The 24314-nt window shown below is 41.1% G+C and overlaps 1 protein-coding gene across 1 annotated transcript; it reads right to left on the reverse strand.

Moving 5' to 3' along the window:
* Positions 1 to 1804: 1804 nt before the first annotated feature.
* LOC134859159 (uncharacterized) lies at positions 1805 to 23597 on the reverse strand. Its single transcript, XM_063875495.1, has 3 exons — positions 22949 to 23597; positions 15104 to 15173; positions 1805 to 2112 (listed from the first exon to the last, which is right to left on the reverse strand). Exons 1-3 carry the CDS (start codon positions 23255 to 23257, stop codon positions 1805 to 1807), a joined length of 687 nt encoding a protein of 228 aa, XP_063731565.1. The 5' UTR covers positions 23258 to 23597.
* Between the last annotated feature and the right edge of the window lie 717 nt (positions 23598 to 24314).

Genomic DNA, 24314 nt, shown 5'->3' on the forward strand with positions numbered 1-24314 from the left:
AAAAATTGCATTACCTGGGGTATACCCAGTGTATGAGAACAGCCTGCACTCAAAGTAAAAAAATGCTGCCCAATAAGAATGTTGGCTAAAATTGCACCAATTGGATAAAAAAATGAATAAAAAAAGGTTATTATCAATCATCACACCAAATTGATGCATGATTTCTTTCAAGTGGTCAGTCTCAGATGATCAAGAAAATTTACCCCACCATTGGTGGCCACAGTTGTCAACCTAGAAAGGTTAGGATCTGGCATGAAGCCAAGCTGTTTGTGTTTGTGTTCTGGTGTACTGAGCATTAAAGTGTATATTTACCCGGCAATATCCCAAAATCTGGTTCCCCCTTTTTAATTCTTGCGGAGCAACTCCCTTATTGATATTGTTCCCTTAAGTGCAAAAGGGAGTTTAGTATTGATGTCCGGTTCATTTTGTGGTATGTAACACAGGAAATGTTTTGTTCTGAAAGTGTGAGATGTCGGTAAACTAGCCAAGCTGTTTTAATGTCGCACTGATGGAGCCTTCATCTCAAGTCTGAAGTTTGATTTGAATGCAATAAAAGCCTGCATTTCTGCCTGTCACTGTGAGAGCAAATTACTGAATGAAGTGGCCCCACAAGCCCTGTGGCTTACGGCTTCATATGAAAAGTCCATTGAGCGTGAGGGAAAATGGAATAAGCCTAGCCTCGGACAAATCAGAGCCGCATGTCTGACACAAAAGGTAAACCATCCATGGGTGAAGCCTCTCATACTGTGCGCATCTGGAAAAGTCTTTGTTAGTATAAAGGGCAGCATAAACGCAGGGGTTTGATCCACAGTGACTGATAAGCGCATTGATTCCACTTTTGAAATATGAGAGGCAGGACTTCTCTATGATGTCCAAACAGCATTACCTACACTTCTTGGCACTCTTACTCCCATACATTTTAATAAACCACATACAAAAAGAAAAGATAATGGAGCACAAATGTTTAAAACTAGAGATGGAGTCAGGGTATGTGAGAAAATGATCCTAACCCAAGGTCCGTTTATCAGCTTTTCTTTAGCTTGAAACTAAATCTTGTGTCTTTATCACTGAATTGAACTGGTTGAGGTCAGGACATGATCTAAGTGTGGATAATGAAGCCCAATATCCCTAGGAATGCCATTCCTATTGGACAATTCTGCACCTGATGATACATGTCCAATGCAGGAAGGAGTGCATGCTTTATATAGCGTAGTGTAAATAGAGGCACAAGTGTGAAGGTCATGGTGGCAGAAGGTCCGTGTGTCTTTGATTTTCAAACAGGAGAATATTCTGCCACACGCCTGCAATTACTATTTGCAGTTTTATTCAACTTTATACTGATATTTTGCTAATAATTACCAAGTTTTAAGGTTGCCTAATGTAGTTGCCACACACAAGTATGATACAATGTGGGATATCGTTACAATGTTAGGGTTGGGACAATCAGGTGGGAAGGTTGTGTTCCATTCCCTAATGAAGGACTTTAACAGAGGTGGAAGCACCAGACATCAAGCCCTAAGTTCCAAAAGGACATTAAGTTGAGTTGAACTCATAGGACTTGATTTTACAATCCCCAATAATAATTGGCACCTTCTTGAGTTCTTGAGAGGATGAAGGGGTAATAACATCATAGGGGTCATCAGGTGGGCACCATCCTTCCCTCAGTGTTTGGTTGATAGGCCCGCGACACCTGCAGAGGGCTCAACGGCTACGTCCCAGGTGAGCCCCACTCCGTTTTTACCCCTCCTGCTGGTTACTTTGCAGCCCAGATGGAATCTCTCCTTTTCAGCCACAGCCAGTTGCTTCAACGGTCAGCAGTTTCTGTTAGTGACTTGATGGCTGGTTGGAGTGCCTGCCCTCGGACACCTATGCTTTTAAGAAGCTTGGTGGTGGATTTGGCTACAAAGCCTCTGCAGCTGACCTCCACTGGGAGAACCTGTATTTTCCCTCCCCGCTGTCCTTCCTCGGCTGCTATATCCGAGTACTTTAAAAGTTTCCACTCGTACGCTTCATCGACTGCAGCCTCCCATGGCACAGCCCAAAGGACTTTTGTGAGGTTGACCACATGGTCAAATCTGGCCTGAGACTGGTTGTGATTCTTGAGCTTCTGATCTGAATAAATATTATGTCAGATGAATAATATTCAAATGTAAACCTAGAAATAGAAGTTAAAAGTGACTGAGGTACAGTTAACTATTTTTCTTCATAACCTATGATTGGGATTGAGTAAAAGCTTTGGTTGTTTGCATTGAAGGCATACAATAAAGGAAAGGTTACTTGCCTCAACTAAAGAAAAAAGGAGGTTAAAAAAAGGAAACTCTGAACTGCTGTTGCTATAAAGTGGAAAAAGTTTGTGGAAATAAAAAGATCACCTGTCTGGAAGGAGCTTGCCACTTCTAGAGCTCCTTTCAGGAGAGTGCTGCACATTGGAGGCATGTTTGGCACATCCTGTAGGCCAGGTTGTAGGTTTCAGCTTTCCACATTCCACCTTTTTTCAAAGCAAAATATGGGGACTGGAGTGCAAAAATAACATAAAGACAGACATCAGTCCTGAGCAAACCCAAAACAGCCTCCCAAACATGAGATTTGATTTAGATCTGTGTCATTACTGAAAAGATGTATCCAAAGCAATAACATCTTTTGTAGAACTGTTCTACTGTCCCACATAGAGGGGAAACATTTGTCACCACGCCACATAAATTTTTCCTCCTGAACTGACTGCTGATGTTACAGCTGGAGAGAGACCGGGAAACAATCCGTTCCTGGACCAAAGTATGTAGAGACTTCTTTTATAGGCCGCCATAATATTATTCAAGGTTTCAGTTCTTTTGGACAAGTAGAAGTAGTGATCCAAAGCAGTTAGTCCCTCCCTTATTGATATCTAGCAGTTGATTAACAGCTACTCAATAATAATAAAGAAACCATCATTACATTAATAAGATTAAATTACCATCTATAGCTTTGCTCTAAAATCAAAGTGATGTACTTTTAATAAATGTCTTCACTGCATTGCTTGTGATACTTTTAGATTTTCTATCAGACATTTTAAGGATTAATGAGTCCCTTTTTCGTCAGTTTATGTACACCATAATGGGAAGAGGGCTGTGTGTGTGTGTGCGTGTGTGTGTGTGTGTGTGTGTGTGTGTGTGTGTGTGTGTGTGTGTGTGTGTGTGTGTGTGTGTGTGTGTGTGTGTGTGTGTGTGTGCCCATAATGACAATTGAACTCACTGGAGTGATACATGACCTTTTGCAAATGAGCTACTGCAATTTTAACCATTCCCTGTGCCCTCCTCCAGCCCGCTGAAAAAAAACAGTTTCTCCTCTGCGTCCCTGAAACAGTTTCTCCTCTGCGTCCCTGAAGCTGCCTCTGAAACGTGCTGTTGTTGGCAGGCAGCCCAGCTCTGTTAACATAAGAGCACGCTCCCTGTGGGTTTGCCAAATCACTCTGATACCCACAGGATGTCTGGAGCAAAGCAATACATGCCTCAAAGACTGTGTGTGTGTGCGTGTGTGTGTGTGTGTGTGTGTGTGTGTGTGTGTGTGTGTGTGTGTGTGTGTGTGTGTGTGTGTGTGTGTGTGTGTGTGTCAGGGGATCTCGGTCAGGGAGCTGTGGATAGCTAACTCTCTTAACAACTTACAGTATATCAGTGTTGGCTCTGTGTTTCCTGTAAACAGCTATTATTGAATAAATGTTTCTTAATGACTCTCATTAGCTGAACAGCGCTCATACAGTAGCACAGTGTTTACCTGGATGGTGGCTGAATGCCAAAGAAAGGACTAGGTGTTGGTCACCTACAAATTTGTAATTTCACACAAATGAAAAGTTATATTTGTTCTGCAGATCACAGATACAAACAAGCATGTAATTTCAAAATGCGGCCCGTGCTCCATTTTGAATTGGCCCTCAGCAGATTCTAAAAGTATAATGGGATATGGCCCACCTGAAACTTGTTATTTTTCTCATATTGTACTTCTTGAATATATCAACAAATATATTACATATGCCCGATTTTCAAATGAATTCAGCCAATTACATTCTGAAAAGATTTTCAACCAAATCTTAGTTGATAAGAAAAAGCCCAATAACTTATTTGCATAACACGCTTGAAATATACCCTCCATATTTCCCCTTATTGTGAGCAATCTGAGGCTTCTGTTTTAAGGGATGAACTGCTAACAAGATAAATGAAACCCTATGGAGAGCTGTGATGTAGGCTTTTTTTTTCGTAAAGCATATTCAATCATCAAAAATAATTGACCTACATTTGATTGATTTTGCTGACTTATAACCTAACTTATGAGGCAATATACCTCACCTCGAGTCAGTGGCCCAGTCACTCATATCACACAAATAACAGAAACATTCTATCTAAACATATGAACAACAGTTTTCAATGGGCAAACTACGTTTTGGATGAACTGCCATAAAAGTGTCCCATGAAAGGGTTGGATGTGGTCCTTTCAGGTTCTGTGTGGAGAGGAGAGGACATTGGTGTGTGAGGTGATGCAGCATTTGTTCATTTGGTGACTACAATGACTTGTACATGCTGATGATAAAGTGGTTATAGTGTGAAATTGCAAGTGTGATATTCACACAGGGACTAATTAACACCGTGAAAACCTGAAATGTGCGAACATGAGCTGTGTGTCAGTGACGTGTGGATTGAACACACATTTTGTCTACTCTCAGGATGCAGATTGGTACTAATAGTCAGTAAATCTTCTAAATACAACAATATAAAGACATAACATACTGGCCAAACATCAATTCGAGCCGCAGTAGTGTTAGTACTGAACCCGTGAGCTCCTTTGTGGAGAATTCCAGAACCATCTGGAAAACAACTCAGCTCCATGGGAATATCATCAGACCTCTGATATAAAGCTGGAGAGCATGTTTGTTTAGGGATCTACATCCAATGCAAACAAAGATGATTTTGCATTTAAATACTTCAGTTTCTCTGTGAGTTTCTCATCTGCAAATATGAAGCAACTTCAGCCACACCTTCCACCCACACACCAACATGTGTTTGTGGACACGAGGAAAGACTTGATGGGTCTACACACATGGATTCAGATGTATCCATTACACCATTTAAAGTTAGGTAAAGTAAAAAATACTTAACATGAACTTTTCTATAATCCAATCAGCATTCCTGATCCCCTTTTGTTAAAGCACAACAAACACAGCAGAGACCTGTCAGTATCTTCACACACTGAGGGGCTGCAGAACTGGGCCAATACAGCAGGACTCCATTCAGAACCCTTTCCTCCAGAACAGGCAGCTGAACAGTAATCGTACTTTGGGGAAAGGGGTTCACTGAGGCAAGGTTCTGATTTAGTTACAACTAATTTCACCTTGCTGTATTCAATACCATGCTTTGATTTGGAACAGTGGGTTGTTTGCCGTCTGGCTGAATGACTGTGCATTTCCTAAATCTCATTCCCACAAACATGTGCAGAATGGGTCAACATGAAACAGGATATAGTGGAGCTTTGGAAAAATACACAAGTGTCTTTAGTGGTGATGGGGAGGAGACTTTTACTTTTGGAATGCATCATCAAAATGTGTCTCTGAAGTGACTCTTCCAAAACAAGATGCTAACAAGTTAAGAGTGTGAGTGTGTTGGGTTTGTTGTGTTCAAACTTGAACTGTGAGAGAGAGAGAGAGAGAGAGAGAGAGAGAGAGAGAGAGAGAGGGGATCAGGTGGCTCAGAGCAACCTTTATTGTGAGGGAACCAGACAATGTTTACCTCACAAAGCTCCTGAAGTCTCCTCTTTAGACTTTCTGGTGAGGAGAGGGACAGCTGACCAAATGATTCTTTCACGGTTGGGACGTGGTCTAACACAATCCATCAACAAGAATCCAGGTCTGCAGTTCTAGTGTGTTGGATTGGAAATGAACACACATAGTGAGTGAGAGGAGACTGAAGGTTGACTTAACTTCACCGGCACACAGCCCCCCGCTTTTCCAAAACAATGACATAAGGGGGGGGGGGGGGGCTTATGTCATTGTTTTGGAAAAGCTTTGGTAACCCTTTACACACTGAGACACCCAGCTGGCCTTTTAAGATGAACATGCCGTTTTGAAAAAGATTGCAGAGCACCAGTTTAGGCTCATTGGTCTGCAGTTTGGATCTCAGCTGATCAGTAACCTCCAACCTCATCAGGGGGTGTAAATAATACATGTCATGATCTCAGAGACGCGCTGCAGGCGGTAAAAGCATGGCAATGTGACCCATTAAACATAATATTAAGTTAATAATTACTCCAAATTAATTTTCCTTGAACATGTAAATGGTCAATATTTTCGTCATCTCTATAATCATAAACAATTACAACAACAGTTGCCTTGCAGATCTGTAACTGATATTCTGCCCTATGTATACAGTATATGTCTCTGCTCCTCCAGTATAAATCTATATTTCTGTTGGTGCAGTATTTTGGTCTTTTATACACGTTTGTAATCTATCTATCTATCTATCTATCTATCTATCTATCTATCTATCTATCTATCTATCTATCTATCTATCTATCTATCTATCTATCTATCTATCTATCTATCTATCTATCTATCTATATATCTGTCTATCTATCTATCTATCTGTCTCTGTCTGTCTGTCCATCCGTCCGTTTGTCCGTCTATCTGTCTATCCATCAATCTATCTCTATCTATCCATATTTGTTGTGTATGAAGGACTGGTCCATCAAATACTCAATGCAAGCATGACAAAACAACATCATCACTCAATCACTCAATCCTCTTGTTATCGGTCACCAGAACATGTCTGTGTTTCTCATTGTTAGCCCTCAGTGAGCCCTACAGAGCTGATGGATTCCTAAATACAAGCAATTTGAAGATAAAATGCTAGGAACATAAACACAAAAAACAGATCATGGCCAATTAAAGGCCAGATACACTAAAAGCCTCTTCATCTTTCCTGTTCAACTGTCTTTTTCTCTTTCCTCCTTCTGTGTGTGACAGTCAGTATCCTATCCTTCCCTCTCCATGCCTCTGGCTGCCACATTCCTCCCAGTATGGCCACACACTGGCAGCTGCAATGTGAACTTATCACGGATGAAGAAAGGGGATCTGCCGCGCTCTCTTCCTGTCAACACAGATGTCAAGGTGAACTTGGGGGACTCCTTAAATAACCGGCCCTGCGACCCCCTTCCCCTCGGTCAGCTACTCAGATTAGAAGAAGCCTCTTGTTTACAAAGACATCGTGACGTTTCTTTTTTAGCTGCAACTGTATCCTCAGCAAAGAGAATATTTTTACAGGATTTAAAAAAAACCTGTATAACCAGGATGGATAAATTCTGTTTAATGTAAGCATATAAAGAACAGGAGACCTGAAACTACCCGTCTGTGTGCTCCATGATGATCCATCCATGAGGACAGTGAGCAGAACTCAAGTTCTAACTGTCAGTGTATGAAGTTCTATTAATTTTAGTAACACACTGCTTAATGCCTAAATTATTTGGAGTGTCCTGGTGGCTAAGAGGTTTAAGGAGCTGCAGCGTGATGCGGGTCATATCTGTCTCCACAACACACTGTCCAACAGGCAAAACACTTTGCTTGTGTACGCCGTGTTGATTTAAAATATTTATGCAGATGGCAGATTGGGAAATAACAATGGCGTCAGTAACATTGTGAGTCTGGAAAATGTGTAATTTCTGACATTTATGAGATCTTTCACTTGGTCAACAGAAACGTAGAATTGTGTTTCAAACATGTGGTTAAATATCTGCAAAGCCTCCATTTACTGCTGTAAACTTAAGATAAAACCACATTATAACACTAATATAGCGGGGGTATTTATCTGGCATTACTAAGCAGTGTGAATAAATGACGGGATGATGCTCTTCTTACTATCCTCAAAATAAAATTTGACTGCAGGAGTAGTATCTAGGATTGTGTGGCATTTTTATCATAATTACAAAGAATCATTACTCTACCGCTGGAGATCCAGTAGTTCTCTTGTTGCACCCCCACCAGGATCTTGGGGAAATAAAAGAGCTACATTGTTTCTGCAATGTCCAGACATGCTGGGTTCCGGTCCCAACCAGGGTGCTATTTACATCTCTCAGATACAAGCACAGCTAAGCTCCTCTGGTATTATCGCCACATGGCTGAGAGCAGAGAGTGTTCTGCTGCTGGAGCTGGTAGGAAATATACGCATCAGAGTCTGCTCCTCTGGCTCTGACATCTGTCCGTCTGCCCCCAGCAGTGTTTGGACCCTGTGATTAGACTCTGATGTAACCCTGTGTTCAGAGATTTTGAGTTAAATCTAACTAGTAGCCTATTTTGCTGAACCTGTTGCATATATTTACAAAGCAAACATATGTTGATCTGAGGCCATGGTTCTCAGCAGAAAACCGATGGACTGTCCAGTCCAGGTAGGTAATGAGGCCTTACCCCAAGTGAAAGAGTTCAAGTATCTCGGGGTCTTGTTCTCGAGTGAGGGAACAATGGAGCGTGAGATGGGCCGGAGAATCGGAGCAGCGGGAGCGGTACTGTAGTCGTTTTACCGCACCGTTGTGACGAAAAGAGAGCTGAGCCAGAAGGCAAAGCTCTCTGTCTACCGGGCCATCTTCGTTCCTACCCTCACGTATGGTCATGAAGCATGGGTCATGACCGAAAGAACGATATCGTGGAAACAAGCGGCCGAAATGGGATTTCTCCGCAGGGTGGCTGGCATCTCCGTTAGGGATAAAGTGAGAAGTTCAGTCATCCGGGAGGGACTCGGAGTAGAACTGCTGCTCCTTCGCGTTGAAAGGAGCCAGTTGAGGTGGTTCGGGCACCTAGTGAGGATGCCAACTGGGCGCCTCCCTAGGGAGGTGTTCCAGGCACGTCCAGCTGGGGAGAGACCGAGGGGTAGACCTAGGACCAGGTGGAGGGATTATATCTCTTCGCTGGCCTGGGAGCGCCTTGGAATCCCCCAGTCAGAGCTGGCTGATGTAGCCAGGGAAAGAGAAGTTTGGGGCTCTCTGCTGGAACTGTTACCTCCGCGACCCTGACGGATAAGCAGCAGAAGATGGATGGATGGATGGATGATGGATGGACATATGTTTGCATTGTTGATGCACTCCAGCGATCAACGTACCAACTGTTGAACCACACTGAAAAACTGAAACGTTGACTTTAATTAAATGTATTATCTCAACAAATTTAACATTACTTTATAAGGTTAGTAAAAAGCAATATTCTTAAGTTGAGCCAACATTATTGATTTAAAATGATTTATTATTGCTTTCAACTAACCTAATAGTTATGTAAAATCTGTTGACATAAGACATTTAATTAAAGTGAGCGTTTCAGTTTTTTCAGTTAATGTTTCATGTGATATCAAATTAACTTAATAAACTTATTGTAACCAGTCAACAAACAGAGAGCCTCTGGCTTTTGGGTCCAAGAGCCCAATTTGCCCCTCTGGTCAATTTGGATGCAAACTGAGAAAACTGAATCAGTGTCACAGATCTAAGGTTGTACGTATATTGCAAGCTGGGGGCCGGCAGGTGGGGGAGGGTGTGTTTTTTCAGAGGACTAATCAACCACAGTGTGGGTGGAGGGTTTGAAGTGGGCCAGCCCTCTATAGAGATGGGCCGACATCAGCATGACTAGCTTGCCCCAAGATAGAAGCGTGATCATAATCATACAAATATCCAGAGAAAGACCAACATAGAGCTGCTGTTATTGGTGGGGGTTTGAATTAATATTACTATACATGGGGGTGTCAAGGGAACCATTTAACAACTTCTGTCTTCAGTCATTTTGGCATTTTTTTCCTTATAAATACGTGGTTCTCACCAAATTGCTGAGACAAGTTTTGACAGGCAACACAAACCAGCAGTCAGATGTTCAGAGAAGCTCATAGTTATGGAAGCTCATAGTTATGGAGTAAACCTTTTCATTTAAATCAGAATCTGATCAAAAAAAGTGTCAGTATCATTCATGGCAGATAACTTTTGTCCCAGCCCAGCATGCCTGTATGGGAGGTGTTGGGCTCTAAGTAAAGCAAGTTGATCTGAAAGTTTCCCTGGGGTTTTTTTGTCTATGCCCAGGGAATTAGTATGTTTTTAGAGAGCCAAATGTAACAAATCTAATGTACTGGCTCTGACATAAAACATTAACGATTTCTGTGGCGGACAGCTTTTTACTCCGCCTTCCAGCGCCTCTGTTTGGAAAAGCACTTAAAACGTTTGAGTCCTCTCATGATTGGACAGTTCTTTGTACAAATCATGACTTTAGGTATACCATAGATGCAGTCTAATGCAATACCCTCTCTGTAGTTCCTACCTTCTTGTTTTTAAAACTTTTTCTATGGGGTTTACAACATATTTGAAACAAAGACCCAGCAAATGGATTATTACTATTTCCATTTTTCCATAAAACAATGAATGTTTGCACACAAAATATCAACCATTGTGATCAAAACTCGTGTCCCCCAAATATCTCCAGACTTCAGCATGGCTGCTCATAGATCAATACACAGAGCCCTCCCCCATAGCTTGAAATCTCTTCAGCATTGTAACGCTGTGGCACAAAGCAGATCAATCCGTGAGTCAGGGCTTCCTTGCTGAGGCGGAAATGCGATTGACAGGAGAGGGACGAGGGGTATGGGTGTTGCAAATCCTTTCTCCATTTCTCTTTGGTCTGGTCCAATAGGACTGTTCCCAGACTGCATCATGTCCCTACTATGGTCCTGTGTTCTTTGCTTTGACCTGATGAACTACGTGTACTTGTGCGTGTTTATGACCTTGTGTTTGCTTTGCTCCAAAATAATAGTTGGTGGGATTTGTCAGCTGGCTCTGTGGATGGTGTTCCAAATGAAAACAGAACATTGTTTATGACAGGATGAAAACTGATGTATGTTCACACTCATATATCACTTGACAACGTATACACTGTGTATCCTTAGTGCTGAAACAACAATGCATGATCCCCCCGCAGAACACGAACACAGCTTCTGTTTATGTGACCCCGGAGTACACTTCCTTTAACAGTTACTGTACAGATCTGGCAGAGCTTATTGAAGCCGCAGATTGTATGTTTACTGTTGTGTAGCGCAAGCACCCAATCAAGAGAAGGAATTTGAACAATGTCCCAAATACCAGGAGTAATAGCTAACTGAACCCTAACTCTAAACCCAAATTTACATTTTGATACAGAAAATTTAGGATGGAGGATCATTACTTAAATGAAAATGATCCCCGATATAGACACATATGTAGGCCTTAAATACACACAAACAGGAACTACACTTATGCACTAATGAATTATGCATTACATAATTACACCCTAGTTGTGTATTATGTTATGACAATAAACCTTTGAATGGAAGAGGCAGCAGAGCAGCTACCAGTCCACACTCCATTTCTTTGATATGTTATTTTTAACTTGAGAAGAAAAAAAGCATACTGGTCATTCATACAAAACAACCATCATTTTCTTCTTCTTATGTTGTTTCCATTGTTAGAGGAAATAACCCTTTTCTCTCGTGGTCTTGCTTCTTTCCTCTGGAGAACCAAGAGACTCCGGTTTTTGTTCTAGTGAAATGTATCCAGTGAGGTAAGACAATTGTGTAAGGTGATCATTTCAGCAATCTGGCAAATTTGACTCCTATAGTATGTGCATCCCATAGTCTGAATCCTCTACTAAAATAATGTGGCGAACCTTGTCTATAACAACTGGACCTTTTTTTATAATGTCCATCTTTTCCATGAATGCTCTTGAAAAGGGTACTAACAACAATTCAGCAACATCATCTTCAACTGTTGCCATTTCAATAACAATAAAACTTCAAATGAATTGCTACGTAGCACTTAGCTAGATCCTCTGTCTCGAGCCAGAATAAACTGGAACCGTGCGAAAATCTGAAAGAATACGCCCATTGGCTACACATCAATATATGAGTGGTTGATGAAATTGTCAATCAAAAAGAACGCTCTCATTCAGTTTAAGGGCCAGGGCTGTCTGTCAGGGATATAGAATACAATGGTTGAAGGATATTCTTCCCAGAGACCCAGAAAAATATTCTTTTTCTAACACAAACCACTCAAAGGCTACAGCATGGACTGAGAAAGACAAACAAATCAACATAACACTGTAATATTACAGATCAACAACACAGACACAACTCTCATTTATTCATTTTATTTATATAATTAATTCAATGTTGTTTTTGTTTTATCTGAGGGTTAGGGTTAGGGATCTTCTCTGAATACCTTGAAGGCCATGACGGTTCACCACTACTAAAATATATTTTGTGGAAACTTCACGAAAGTGGGATATGTGGACTCATGTGTGAGGGAGTATGTTATCATTGTGAGGGAGCAGCACTGAGTAGCAGCATTATAGAGGTAGGCTGAGCACTGACTGCTAAAACACACCCTCTCAAAGCCAAGAGTGTGTTGAGTTAGTGGTGTGCAGAGTAGAATATGTCACATGTGAGTGTCACAGCACTCCAGTTGTCCGCCTAAAACGGCTCACAGGCTTTGCTCTATTATTATTGTCTTCCATAACCATCCTGCTCAGACCCTAATAGGGCCATGTGGTGATTGCACATGCACAACATACCCAGACTGTTGATACGAGGGTCACTCAGCCATAAGCAATGTGTCTGGTGATTCATCTTCATCCACTCACAGACACACGTATGTTACACATAGATTCAGCCCTCTTGCTTTTTTTCATGGTCATGATATACATTTGAAAGACAACAGACTGTGGAGGGGCTTTGAGGCCTCGAGAGTGTCAAACCTGCTGCTCTGCTTTTAGCAATTTACAAAGTTCATTTTTCGCAAGCAGCCCTGAAACATGTCAAGCTCAGAATAATACACAGTGACCTTCACATGAAGATTACAGAGAGGAATCCCACTTCTCTAAACTCTTGGAACAACGCATTACAGGGAGCGTAAACATGCTGAGGAAATGTAGCTGTTCTACTATTTATATCATAGGGTATTCCATTTCTTAATAACATTTCAATCATCTATTCTTTGTGGCATAATCGATTACCGTTTCTATGGAATTACACATGATAAGCTCTGTAATGTCCTATCTCAGAGTCTCAGCCCCACCCTCTGTCACCTGCCACTGTCAGTAGTCCTCAGCATGGCAGCCGTATGAGCATATAGAGCTGTTGGTGCTCTAAAGGTCCTGCTGAACTGGACAGTGAGAGGGGGATGTGTGCAGGACTGGTATTTATAGGAGGAATGATCATGGCCAGCACGACCTCATGTGTTTTACATGTGATTGCCTCAGCAGCTTATGATTTCCTCCACAGTAGGTAGGTATTTGAACATAAACTATTTCTAATCACCACTTCTTTGAATTTTGAGGTTTAGACAACTTTGTAACACCTATGTTGTTCCCGCTCAAAACCACCGCCACAGGAAATGAAGGGGTAATAATGTTCATCCATCAGATGGCACACAAATCAACAACCATGTTTTTGTTGTAATACATTTTCAGTGTCTATACTTTGTTTATTCACTGCCGTTATCCATGTAAACCAGTAGTCAGAATCATTGTGTACAGCTTAAAAGGGAGTTAAATAAAATTTGGAGATGAAAAATGTATTTGTGTTAATGTAAGAAAGCAGTTCAAACAGACCGATCAGATTTTACCAGAACACCGAAGTAAGGGGGGAGAAACGAACACGACAGGAGGGTGAATGCAGCCACCTGACTATTGTTTAGAGGGACTTTAGAAGAAACAAATGTGTCCTTTAACAGACTTGTCTCTTCTATGAAACATCCACTACAGAGCAATTTAAAACATAAAGAATACACTACTGCTTTCAGGTGCTTAGTGAGTTCTTTCCTTTTTCCCCCAGACTCCCATTTAAGAAGTTGTGGGACACAGAAAAGTCGCGGAAAGCTGTAAAAGTGGCTGACCATCTGGCAGCTCGGAGTTGAAAGACTTCCACACCTGCAGCGGCTGGAGAATCTCTTCTGAAGCTAAAGCAAACCCCCCCCCCCCCCCCCTTAACAGGCATTCACAAGCCTTCTCACAGACACTTACCACCATGTTAAAACACTAACAGACCAATTAGCACTAATGTGTGGCGAGTCTCCCCCTGTTCTCACAGCGCCGCCAAGCAGACAACACACACCAGAAAATCTACTGAAGAGCCGTACCCAACATGTGTACCAGACTGTATTCAACAAAAACTACAGCTCCAATGAGTCTAAGCAAAAGGCATGCTTCACAACTCTCACCAGAGCAGGAACTGTTAAATACTAACATGTTAAATACTAAAAAATGATAAACAACACTGTTAACATGTTTACATCTAACAACATCCAAATTATGAAGAGAAATTATATCAATTTCCCTCCATTCAATCAAAACGTCTTGAAAGATTTGGAATAGCTTTAACAACGCTTGATTCCCATCATGGTCGGACAGTTATAAATCATGCTTTTCCAGTATATCCCGGGACTTAGGAACATCATATAGTAAATGAAATTACTCTTTGTAAAAATTCAGCAAATGGAATATTAGTATTCCATTTGGATTAAATGTATATAAAGTGTAGCGGTTTTAAACAGAACTAGTTTATTTCAATGTCACCTTGCTTAGCTACCTGTGTGTAGCTGGACTGCATTAATAAGAATCTGCTGATTCCTTTTTTTCTGTGGCAAAAATGCATATCTAAGACTGTGTTGGTGATTGATTTAAATTGTGAATAATGTATGTAATTGTGCTTTTCATTTTTGTATACAAACACAAGAGAAGAATACAAGAATGTTAATGCTCCATTTATGTCATAATGTGTCTAAAACAGCATCTGGCAAAGGGTCAACAGTAAAAGTTCTCCTTTTAGATAACACTGCTACATTTAAGTCAGTGCTGATCAATGTTGTATGGGTTATTTTATGAAATAAATGTATTATTGAATTAATAAGACGTTTTAAGTTATCCGCTGAAGTGAGCACAATAGAATGGGAATCTTTCCATCTTTCTAAAATGACGTGAATAAATGAGCTGCATTAACTGCATTAGTTTTAGGATACACATGTGCGAGTCCTCCATGTTCACTGTCACACACAGTGAGAGAGAGAGAAACATGTGGATGGGTGGGGGGCAGGGTCTTACCTGGGGGACACAGGCAGCTGTAGGGGGCCTCCCTCACCTCCCGTGTCTTCGGTAGTCGCGCTGCAAGTTTCTGCAGGAGAAAGAAAAAGATTTTAGAACATGCTGACATTTCAGATTCATGTTAACAAGCTACCACATCACAGCAGTAACCAGAGATGTGATGCATAAACCTCAATGAATCCCCCCGTAATGGAGATTTGAAAGTTAATGACTTTATCGCCATATACTTAAAGATATTAAGATGCATTTCCCTAATACTCGCTTACATTTTTTTGCAAAAGATTAATAGATGCATTGAGAAGATAATCAAATCAAATCAAAATGTATTCATAAAGCAATCTACTCCTTCCCAGAGTAACACATTGCTTTGTGATTAAAAAGAGCACTTAATACCAGGACTGAATAAAAAAGAAGAAAATAGGAAAAATAATTTCAATAAAATTAGAATAATATAAAGAAATATATAAAAATAATTCCGTTAAAAGCGATATTAAAAAGGTGGGTCTTGAGTTTGCTCTTTAAAGTATGCACGCTCACTGCTGCCCTCAGGTCCTCAGAGAGGCTGTTCCACAGGGTCCTTGTTTTTACTTTAGGTATGATTGAAAGGCCAGTACCAGAAGACCTGAGGGTTCTGGAGGGCTCATCGGTTAAAGTAAATCTGATAAATAGCCGTGCCCAGGACTATGAATAGCTCACAGGGAGCCATAAACAGCAGTTTAATAAATAATTAGAGAATATGTCGCAGCCTTGGTGAGTCGCCGGCATCAGAATACGAACAGTCCCTACGTCATGTGTTTGGAAATATAATCCTAAAAACGATGTTGTCTATAATGGTTTCGCTGTTAAGCAGAAGACCTGCCAACACCTTTTAGTGTTTTTTGAGAGAGCGCAGTTGACAGTTGACCTCAGTGGGTAAACAAAAGGCTGCATGTGGTTTGACCCTGAACAGAATAGCAAAGCATCCGAGGACATTCTCTCAGCATCGCAGTCGCTCCCACTGCTGGCCGTTACTGTTCTGGGAATGCCGGCCGGGCTGTTTAAAGACATGCAACAGGTGCAGAAGGGGATGTTATGGAGGCCCTGCTGCTGCATTCTGGCTACAGCCTGTTACATCAGTGTGTAATCCTGGTTAAAGAAAGGACAGTGTAATGGCCGCAACTCTGCCACACACCTCATTTAAATGTCGGAAACACACTTAATAGTTCTTTCTCCTCTTATTTTGTTGACCTTATGACCTTAGGAAATTGCATACACATTAGGGAACAGATAAATGATGCCACATACCTTTAGAGTCATACATCAAACGAATAGTTCATGAAAGGTCCCCTATTATGCAAAATGCACTTTTTGATGTCTTTTCTACATAAATATGTGTCCCCGGTGTGTAAGGAGACTCACAAAGTGTCAGAAAATACAACCCTCTCTCTTTTCCTCCTTACCCACATCTCTAAAAACGGGGGTAAAAACGAGCTGATCCAGATTTGCTCGGCCGAAGTCTTCTCCTATTTAACTGGTCCACAGACCACTTTCGAGTGGTTAGCTGTCTACAGCGCCTAGGAAGAAGGGCTGATCTCAAACTTTTCAAGTTGTTTTCTACTCTAAGGTCCTTCCGGTCTCGTCTTCTCTTATTGGTTAGTAGCAACGGGGCGGGTCTTCGGCACATTCAAGGTTTCAAGGTTTCAAGGTTTCAAGGTTTTATTTTTCATATGCACAGCAGATACAGCGTATATGTTGGCAATGAAAATCTTATGTCCCATGCTCCTCCAACAACTCAACATACATGGTTACAAATAACATAAATAAAATAGAGAAAAAAGAGAGAAGAATATTTACAGTAACAACAATAAAGATTTGAGGATGTGAAATATATACATATGTGGAATACAATAAGTACATTTTTGTAGCAAAAGACAACACACTAGTCTTTTAAAATCCACTCTGTGACAGTGGCCACAGTGAAAGTAGGATCATTTTCTATAGAAGGACAGATGTGTAAAGAGAAGTTCAACCACTACTTACTCTGTGTTGTGATAGTCAGATTGTCTGTTTCAAAAAGTTATTAAAAAAAATGTTTGATGGAGTCTGAAACCTTATTTGCACAGAGTTTCCAACCAGCATTTAGTCTGAACCATAAGGCTGTGTTACACATGAAGGCTGAAGAGAAACAAAATGCAGATTAAATAACTTAAAATAGATGTATGACCTGCCGGCCCTCCATGAGTATTTCCTTCATAATGTATGTGGTTGGCTGCGAAAACTACTAAAAATCTTTGAATGTCTCAAAATAACCACGGATACAAATGTGCAGTGCTTTCATCATTCAGGCCTCATGCTGGATCAATTGTAGGACTCAGGCACGCAATTCCTCTAACCCACTTCATATTATTCATGGATACTTCCAGGAATTTATTTGGTTGATACTGGCAGACCTCGCTCACAACTGGAGAAGTCTTTAGTGAGGCTGATCCCAGAGCCCTGCAGCAGCAGAGCTGAACTCACATCCTCCTGACGATGCAGAGCTTCAGGTCGAACAGAAAGAGCTGCAGCTACAGTATAACCACACCAGCCCTCAATTCAAGCTCTGTCATTGGTCTTTAACTCATGTTTTCAACTATATATTTCTAAAAATGCATACATTATACGCTGCTTTAACTCTGTAACAATTATCTCATTATCTGAGGGAAACTTTATTCAGAAGCCAGTAATTAAAGTAAAGAACCAGCAGTGTCTTAATCCTCATCTTTTAGGTAAAAACAAATCATTAATTATTGAGACTGATATTGATTTTTACCACTGTGAACATGTGAATTATATGAGAATAGTTGGAGTGTTGAAAAACTGAGGTCACTCTTCCTGAAGAGAAACCTTTATACTATTGAGCTTTTTATACACCTTTCATAAGAGTTATTTTATTTATTGACGCTTTTCAAAATGTCCCTTTTTGTTTGATAATGTCACTTTTCATAGTGTAATCATGTCATTTTTTCCTTATCGAATTTTCTACAGTCAGGACATGTCTCTTTTTATTGTAAACAACAATTTCCCACTGCGATACAGTGGAGCTTAACATTTTAAATGTCATACCACAATGACTATACAAAATTGCAGCGTGTTAATTTCTATAAGCAAGTGCTGCTTTGAGAAAATAGTCATTTATGATTGATTCACTCCCGAGAGAGCACTGAAAGCTGGCCAGGACGTGATGTCTCTAGGCTGTCTCCAGAGATATAGCACAGGGAGTCAGGCCTCCTGCATCTCCACAGTGATCCTTACTGACTGCATCTGATTTATGAGGCAGGTACACTATCCACACGTGGGTATGATTAATCACATGGTCCTTAAGCATGTAATACTGTGTCATAAAATGTCTTAATGACTCTTTCCTTCTGGACATAGTAAATCCTGACTGTGCTGTTTATCTTTGCAGAATCTAACCGGCCTGTTCAAGCTCCACTGTACTGTATCAGTGTGTGTGTGTGTGTGTGTGTGTGTGTGTGTGTGTGTGTGTGTGTGTGTGTGTGTGTGTGTGTGTTTAAGTGTGTGTGTGTGTGTGTGCGCATGCTGCCATCACTAACTGTGTTCTGATAAAGTGCAGAGGTGGCTTAGGCTCTTCTCCTTGAGTGTGCTGTTTGCATTAGGCTCTCTTATTACTACATGGATCACACACACACACACACACACACACACACACACACACACACACACACACACACACACACACACACACACACACACACACACACATACACATACACTCAGAAGACGTACATCTGCATTATGCATGTGTTGTGTGTACACGGACCATGCAGTGTATCGGGTGACAGCTCTGTGGGGAGCATGGTGAGGAAAGCAAGGCGGGAGGGCGGAAGGGGGGGCTATATTTTTCACATTTCTACACCTCACTCCGTGGCCTCCAGCTCCCATCATGCCTCTGCACTCAGTATGTGCAGCAGGCTTCTACCAGGTCTGCAGAGAGCACCTTGTGGCAAATAGTAAACGTTAGAGTCAAGTGTAGGGTGAGATAACGACACAAACATTATTCTTAACTTGGACACTTCTTGAGAATTTGCTGCAAGCCTTTATCCATGCTTGTTTCCTTTAACATAGGAACGAATAAGAGGGAATATTTTTACACCCTGCAGTGACATGTCACTCTGCTTTAAAGCTGCTAGAAAATAAAGTGTTATGTTATAATAAATAAAGAATATCAATACTGCACTACACCAACCCACACCTCTAGGGACCACAGATCATAGGTTGTGTGATGTTTGTTTCAGAATAAGATCAGGACCTGAACCGGTGACCTTCCAATTCCCAAGCCAGGACCCTACGGTCTTAGACACCACCATCCTAAAGTTTCACACGGAATCCACACTAAAATTGAAATTGTGATATTCAACAAGGCAATAAAATGTATCATTTTTTATCTTAACGATTTTGCTCCCGATGACTGAGAAAACTAGAATGGATTGCAGGATTATGTTCTTCTTTAATACAATGTGTTATTTAGAGCCAGGCTAGCTCTTTGCCTCTGTTTCCAGCCTACATGCTAAGCTAACCGCATCCTGAGTCAAGCTGTCATTAACACGTAGACATAAGATTTAAATCCATCTGTGCATTTCACAAAATGTTTTAAATGTTTAAAATCTAAAATGGATCTACACTTGATGTTCACTGTTGTGTTTAGACAAGTTAAAGCATTAGGATTCACATTTTTATTAGTAAAAGACCCAAACCAATAATGTGTCTGACCTCTCTTCCTGTCTGTGGTTCTCAGCTACAAGCCCATTGGGTCCTCCTGAAGGTTTATTTTAAACACTTCACAATGTACAGGTTCATTTCTAAAAATAGAAAGGCTCCATTATATCCTGGAACAGCTGCTCGGTGTAGTTTGTAACAAACTTTACTCCAGGAAATGGTGCATTTGTTTGGGACTATTTTCAACTGAGGATTAACACACAATTGATGTTTTTGTGAGTATTGGGACAGCAGGACGGTGTTGTGGGAGTCTGTTCATGGTAATAAAGGAACATGGTGTGTGGATGGTTTTTTTGTACTTTGTTTAAAATATGTTATTTATTTGTGGTGCATTAGGGAAACAATCTCTTTGAACATACCTCAATAAGCAAATGGATTTCTGACCACAATTGTATTGGTAATTTAAAAAGGACCAACTTTATGCTGCTGGAACAAAAGTGGTCATCATCGAAGGGGAGTAGGATTCTGGGTAATGCTGGGTGAAACTCTGTGTCTACGTGGACATCTCGCTCTTTCAACAACTGGACACATCTGTGCTTGTGTCCCATTAATAATAACTATTTATACACACAGAGCTAAACAAAGAGGCAGGCTGCAGTGCCCCAGGCGAAGATGGAGACCCCCCCTCCTCACCGGGCCCCATGGAGGCTCACAACACAGTGGTGTAAAGTAACTAAGTACATGTACTCAAGTACTCTGCTTAAGAACAATTTTGAGATACTGCTTTACTTAAATATTTACATGTTTTACTACTTTTACTCCACTACAATTCAGAGGTAAATTGTGTACTTTTACTCCACTACATTTATGTAATCCCTTTACTTACTTTACAGATTTGGATGAATGATGTGAAACATAATCACCCCTTAAATCAGACTTTAGTTCCACCTGGAGTAAATTCAGCAGCTACCCTGCAGTATACAGAGTCATTAAAACTAGCTGCACCTTTACCAGCTCTGAGAACACTTTAATGATCAATAATTATAAAACATATCAGATATATTATTCTGAAATGGACCAATCAAACAATGACTACTTTTACTGTCGCTACTTTAAGTACATTTAGATGAGAATACTTTTCTACTTTTACTTGAGTAACATTTTGAATGCAGGACTTTTACTGTAACAGAGTATTCCTACCTGAAAACATTTTCCTCCGACCCACCAGAACTTTGTGTTTAGTGCATCAACCCCACTATGTTCTTTTTGTAAACAAATAGTATATGAAGAAGCACAATCTAATTTGTTAATCACAAAGTAAGTGTCAAGCAATGGTTGGTAATGATACCAAGTCTGTGTGTTAAGAACAGAGGCCGGAGGGTGTAAGCTACACCTTGAAAGCTTTCTGATAAAACGAAGTCTGAAGTCGCAAATGCAGATGCATCATAAGTCAACAGTCATTTGCATTTCTGTTGGTCGGGGTGGGGGTTTAGGACACTTGTCCTCATGACCTCAGCTCACTTTTAAATCATGCCCATAGCGCTGAACTCATCCATTGATATTGTTCTTCTCACCCCAAAGGAATGCGTACACTTCCCAAAATTACAACAATAAATAACCCGTCAGCTCACCATCTCTTTAAATCATCTTCCAGATATAGAGGTCTTCTTTTTTAAGTATTTGCTCTGATGAAATGTTGGCTAACATATGGAGGATGCAATAAGGCCATCACCGTTTATTGTGCTACTCCTAGTGAGAGAGGTCAGGGGGCGGGGTGATAAAAGTTTGGCCAAAGCAAACGGAGCAAGGGAAAACAGGTCCGACTTCAATCACAGTGAGAGTTTGTTGGTGTAGCTGTGGAAGTGGCCAATGAAAGGACAGCGGAGAGCCACAGGAGAGCAGCAGATGTGGAACACCAGCGAGAGATCCTCACACGTTATCTTAGAGAACGCAGCATGATGTTTATAACATATGTACACACGGAAAAGCAGGAACCTCCCGTCAGTGCTGCTACTACTTCTAATGCAGCAGCCTTTATAAAGGCTGGATAAGCACTCCCTGGGTGCTTCATTATTGATTAAGACAGCCTCAGTAATGCCTCGTACATCAGGGAGCCATAAATAGGCCATTACATGTTTTGTGTTGCCAGGTTGTAACCCTTCTCTAACATTTGCTCACAATTAATTGTTGATAAATTGTCCCCGATGCCTAACTATTCATTAATGAGCATTAACTAATGCTTTTTAGATCAGTTAGAAACGTTTAACAAGAACACGTTTGGGTTCTGCCAAAATAAGCTACATCTATCAGGATTCTCACACAGTTTCTGTAGAATGCAATAATGCATTAGCAGAATACCCAGAAAACAGTAAGAAGCAACTAAAAACATCTTTGAAATGAATAATTATTTCCATCCAGACTAAAGCATTGGCCTCAGTTCATCACTTATGCTTCTCTCTAACTCCATCCTCTGCTCAAAGAGACTCAACTAACGCTCTAAGTCTGAAGTTGCAGCATGAGGCATAATATGAAACTGAACCATTTTACCTCATAATAACCCTAATTGATCTATTAATATATATATTTATTTATTTGGGGGGGGGGGGGGGGTCATAATAACCGATTAGTTGAAGTTATTGTATATAATTATCACTAATGTAGCCCACTATTGTAGTGTATAAAACGGATCTTATAAAGTACCATGGGGTTTTAGCCCCTTCAACCCTTAAACAGTGCAGACAAAACCTAATCCATTTACCCCAGATATACCAAACCTGATAGAGGTATAACAGCGTTGAAACAATGGTTAGATGGATTTGACCCCATTAATCGATTTGTTGAATTGCCTCATTATGGATTTTTCAAAACTGTCAAATTAATAGGCAAATAAATGAAGGTTCCGAGTTTTAAGGTGTGAGTTAATAATTAATTAAGTACTTCACTAGTACTCTAGATACTTTATTTTAAGTTTTACAGACAGTTTGTGGAGTGTCTCTACACCAAAGAAAGACTTATATCACGACAAAGCCAAAATATTCATCTCTTTTGATAAACATGTTCACATACTGTGAATGATATATCCCCTTACAGAATGTTCAATGTTATTTCTCAAACGTTTAGATTTAGTTTTCCAAGTAAGGGGCTCACCTCGTCCAGGATGCGGTCCAGCCGGCCCATGATAACGGGCTCCACCTGCTCTAGAGACACCATCCAGGCAGAAAGCTGCGCGTCCCGCTGCTGCTGCTCCAGACTAACTAACCTGGACTGCAGCTCCGAGCTCCGCACAAAAACCACAATGCAAACTCCAAGGCACAGCAGAGATACTGCGATGCAAATTGAAACGCCTGACAAATCCTTCCAATTCCTCCACAGGGGCTGTTTGGACTGCTGCGCGCTGCGGGTCCTCCTCTCCTCACCCTGTTTACCCGCGCCTCCCCACTTCTGATCCTCACACATTTTAAACTTCTAGCTCAGGTTTTATCCACACAGGAATCCCTATCTTCATCAGGTGGAGAGCAGCAGAAGGGAGATCCTGTTGTCCTGCTGCGCGTGAAGCTGTCTCTCTCTGTTGAGGCAAAAAATTAACTAGATGTCTTTCCTCTTCAAACTGTCCAAACTTCTCTAATAGACTCAGATGAGCAACTCCAACGAAGTTAGAGTCTAGACATGGTGTAGCTGGTCATCAGTCAGTGAGTGATGTTGCTGGTTCTCGGGGACGGGCTCTGGTTCCTCTGCGTTCCGCTCCGTCTGTCCCATTCGCTGCTTCTCCTCTGAGCGATCCGCACCGTGCCGCAGGTCAGCCGTCAGTGCGCGTCTCTGAAACCCGAGCCATCCTCCTCCTCTCACAGCTCCGGATGCCGCGGTTCCTTTGCTCACGGAGTTTGCTCCTCCTCTGAGAGGCTGTGGGTTTAATGCCGGGGCGGGATTCGTGGCCGTGTTGCTGCCCCCTTTGATCCGCGCTCTCGGTGAAGGATATTTTTAGATTGCGCAGAGCAAGGGCGCACAGCCTCACAGACGGTATACTGACGGCCTGCTGCTGCAGGGCTCAGTTCAGGACCAAAGCACACAGCCCTGCTGTCCTGGGTCCGGTCAGACTCAGTCTGCAGGAGGATCTGCTGAGCGCGCGGCGCTGGGAGAAGGGAACACCATGCCAGTGCCACCAGACTAGAGCTATGTATTGTTTGTATAGTTTTTAAACTGTCAGATACCTGGAATTGGTTTAATCACATTGAAATGATGTGAACAAAGTAAAGGAAGGTTAAATTATGGATCATGGTAACTTTGGAGCTGTGGGTTAGTAAATCAGATTTTAATTGTGGGTAATCTTTCTTTTTTAAACCATTTTCTTAAAGTTTGCATTTTTTATTGATTTTAAGCAATTTTTGCTATATATCGATCGATTGTGTTTCATATTAGATTCAGATTTTTAACATTATTTAGGTGGAATCTTTAAATAAGTTTGTCATTTTTTGTCCGTTATGTTTTTGCATAAATTATACAAAAACATTCAAAC

Source organism: Eleginops maclovinus, chromosome 22 (genome assembly GCF_036324505.1).
Source record: "Eleginops maclovinus isolate JMC-PN-2008 ecotype Puerto Natales chromosome 22, JC_Emac_rtc_rv5, whole genome shotgun sequence".
NCBI lineage: Eukaryota > Metazoa > Chordata > Actinopteri > Perciformes > Eleginopidae > Eleginops > Eleginops maclovinus.

Coding starts and splice junctions, on each gene's coding strand:
- LOC134859159 (XM_063875495.1), bottom strand. CDS start 23,257: ATGTGTGAGGATCAGAAGTGGGGAGGCGCGGGTAAACAGGGTGAGGAG. Junction 15,174..22,948: donor TGGACCGCATCCTGGACGAG/GTGAGCCCCTTA, acceptor TTTCTCCTGCAG/AAACTTGCAGCGCGACTACC. Junction 2,113..15,103: donor CAGCTGCCTGTGTCCCCCAG/GTAAGACCCTGC, acceptor ATATTTATTCAG/ATCAGAAGCTCAAGAATCAC.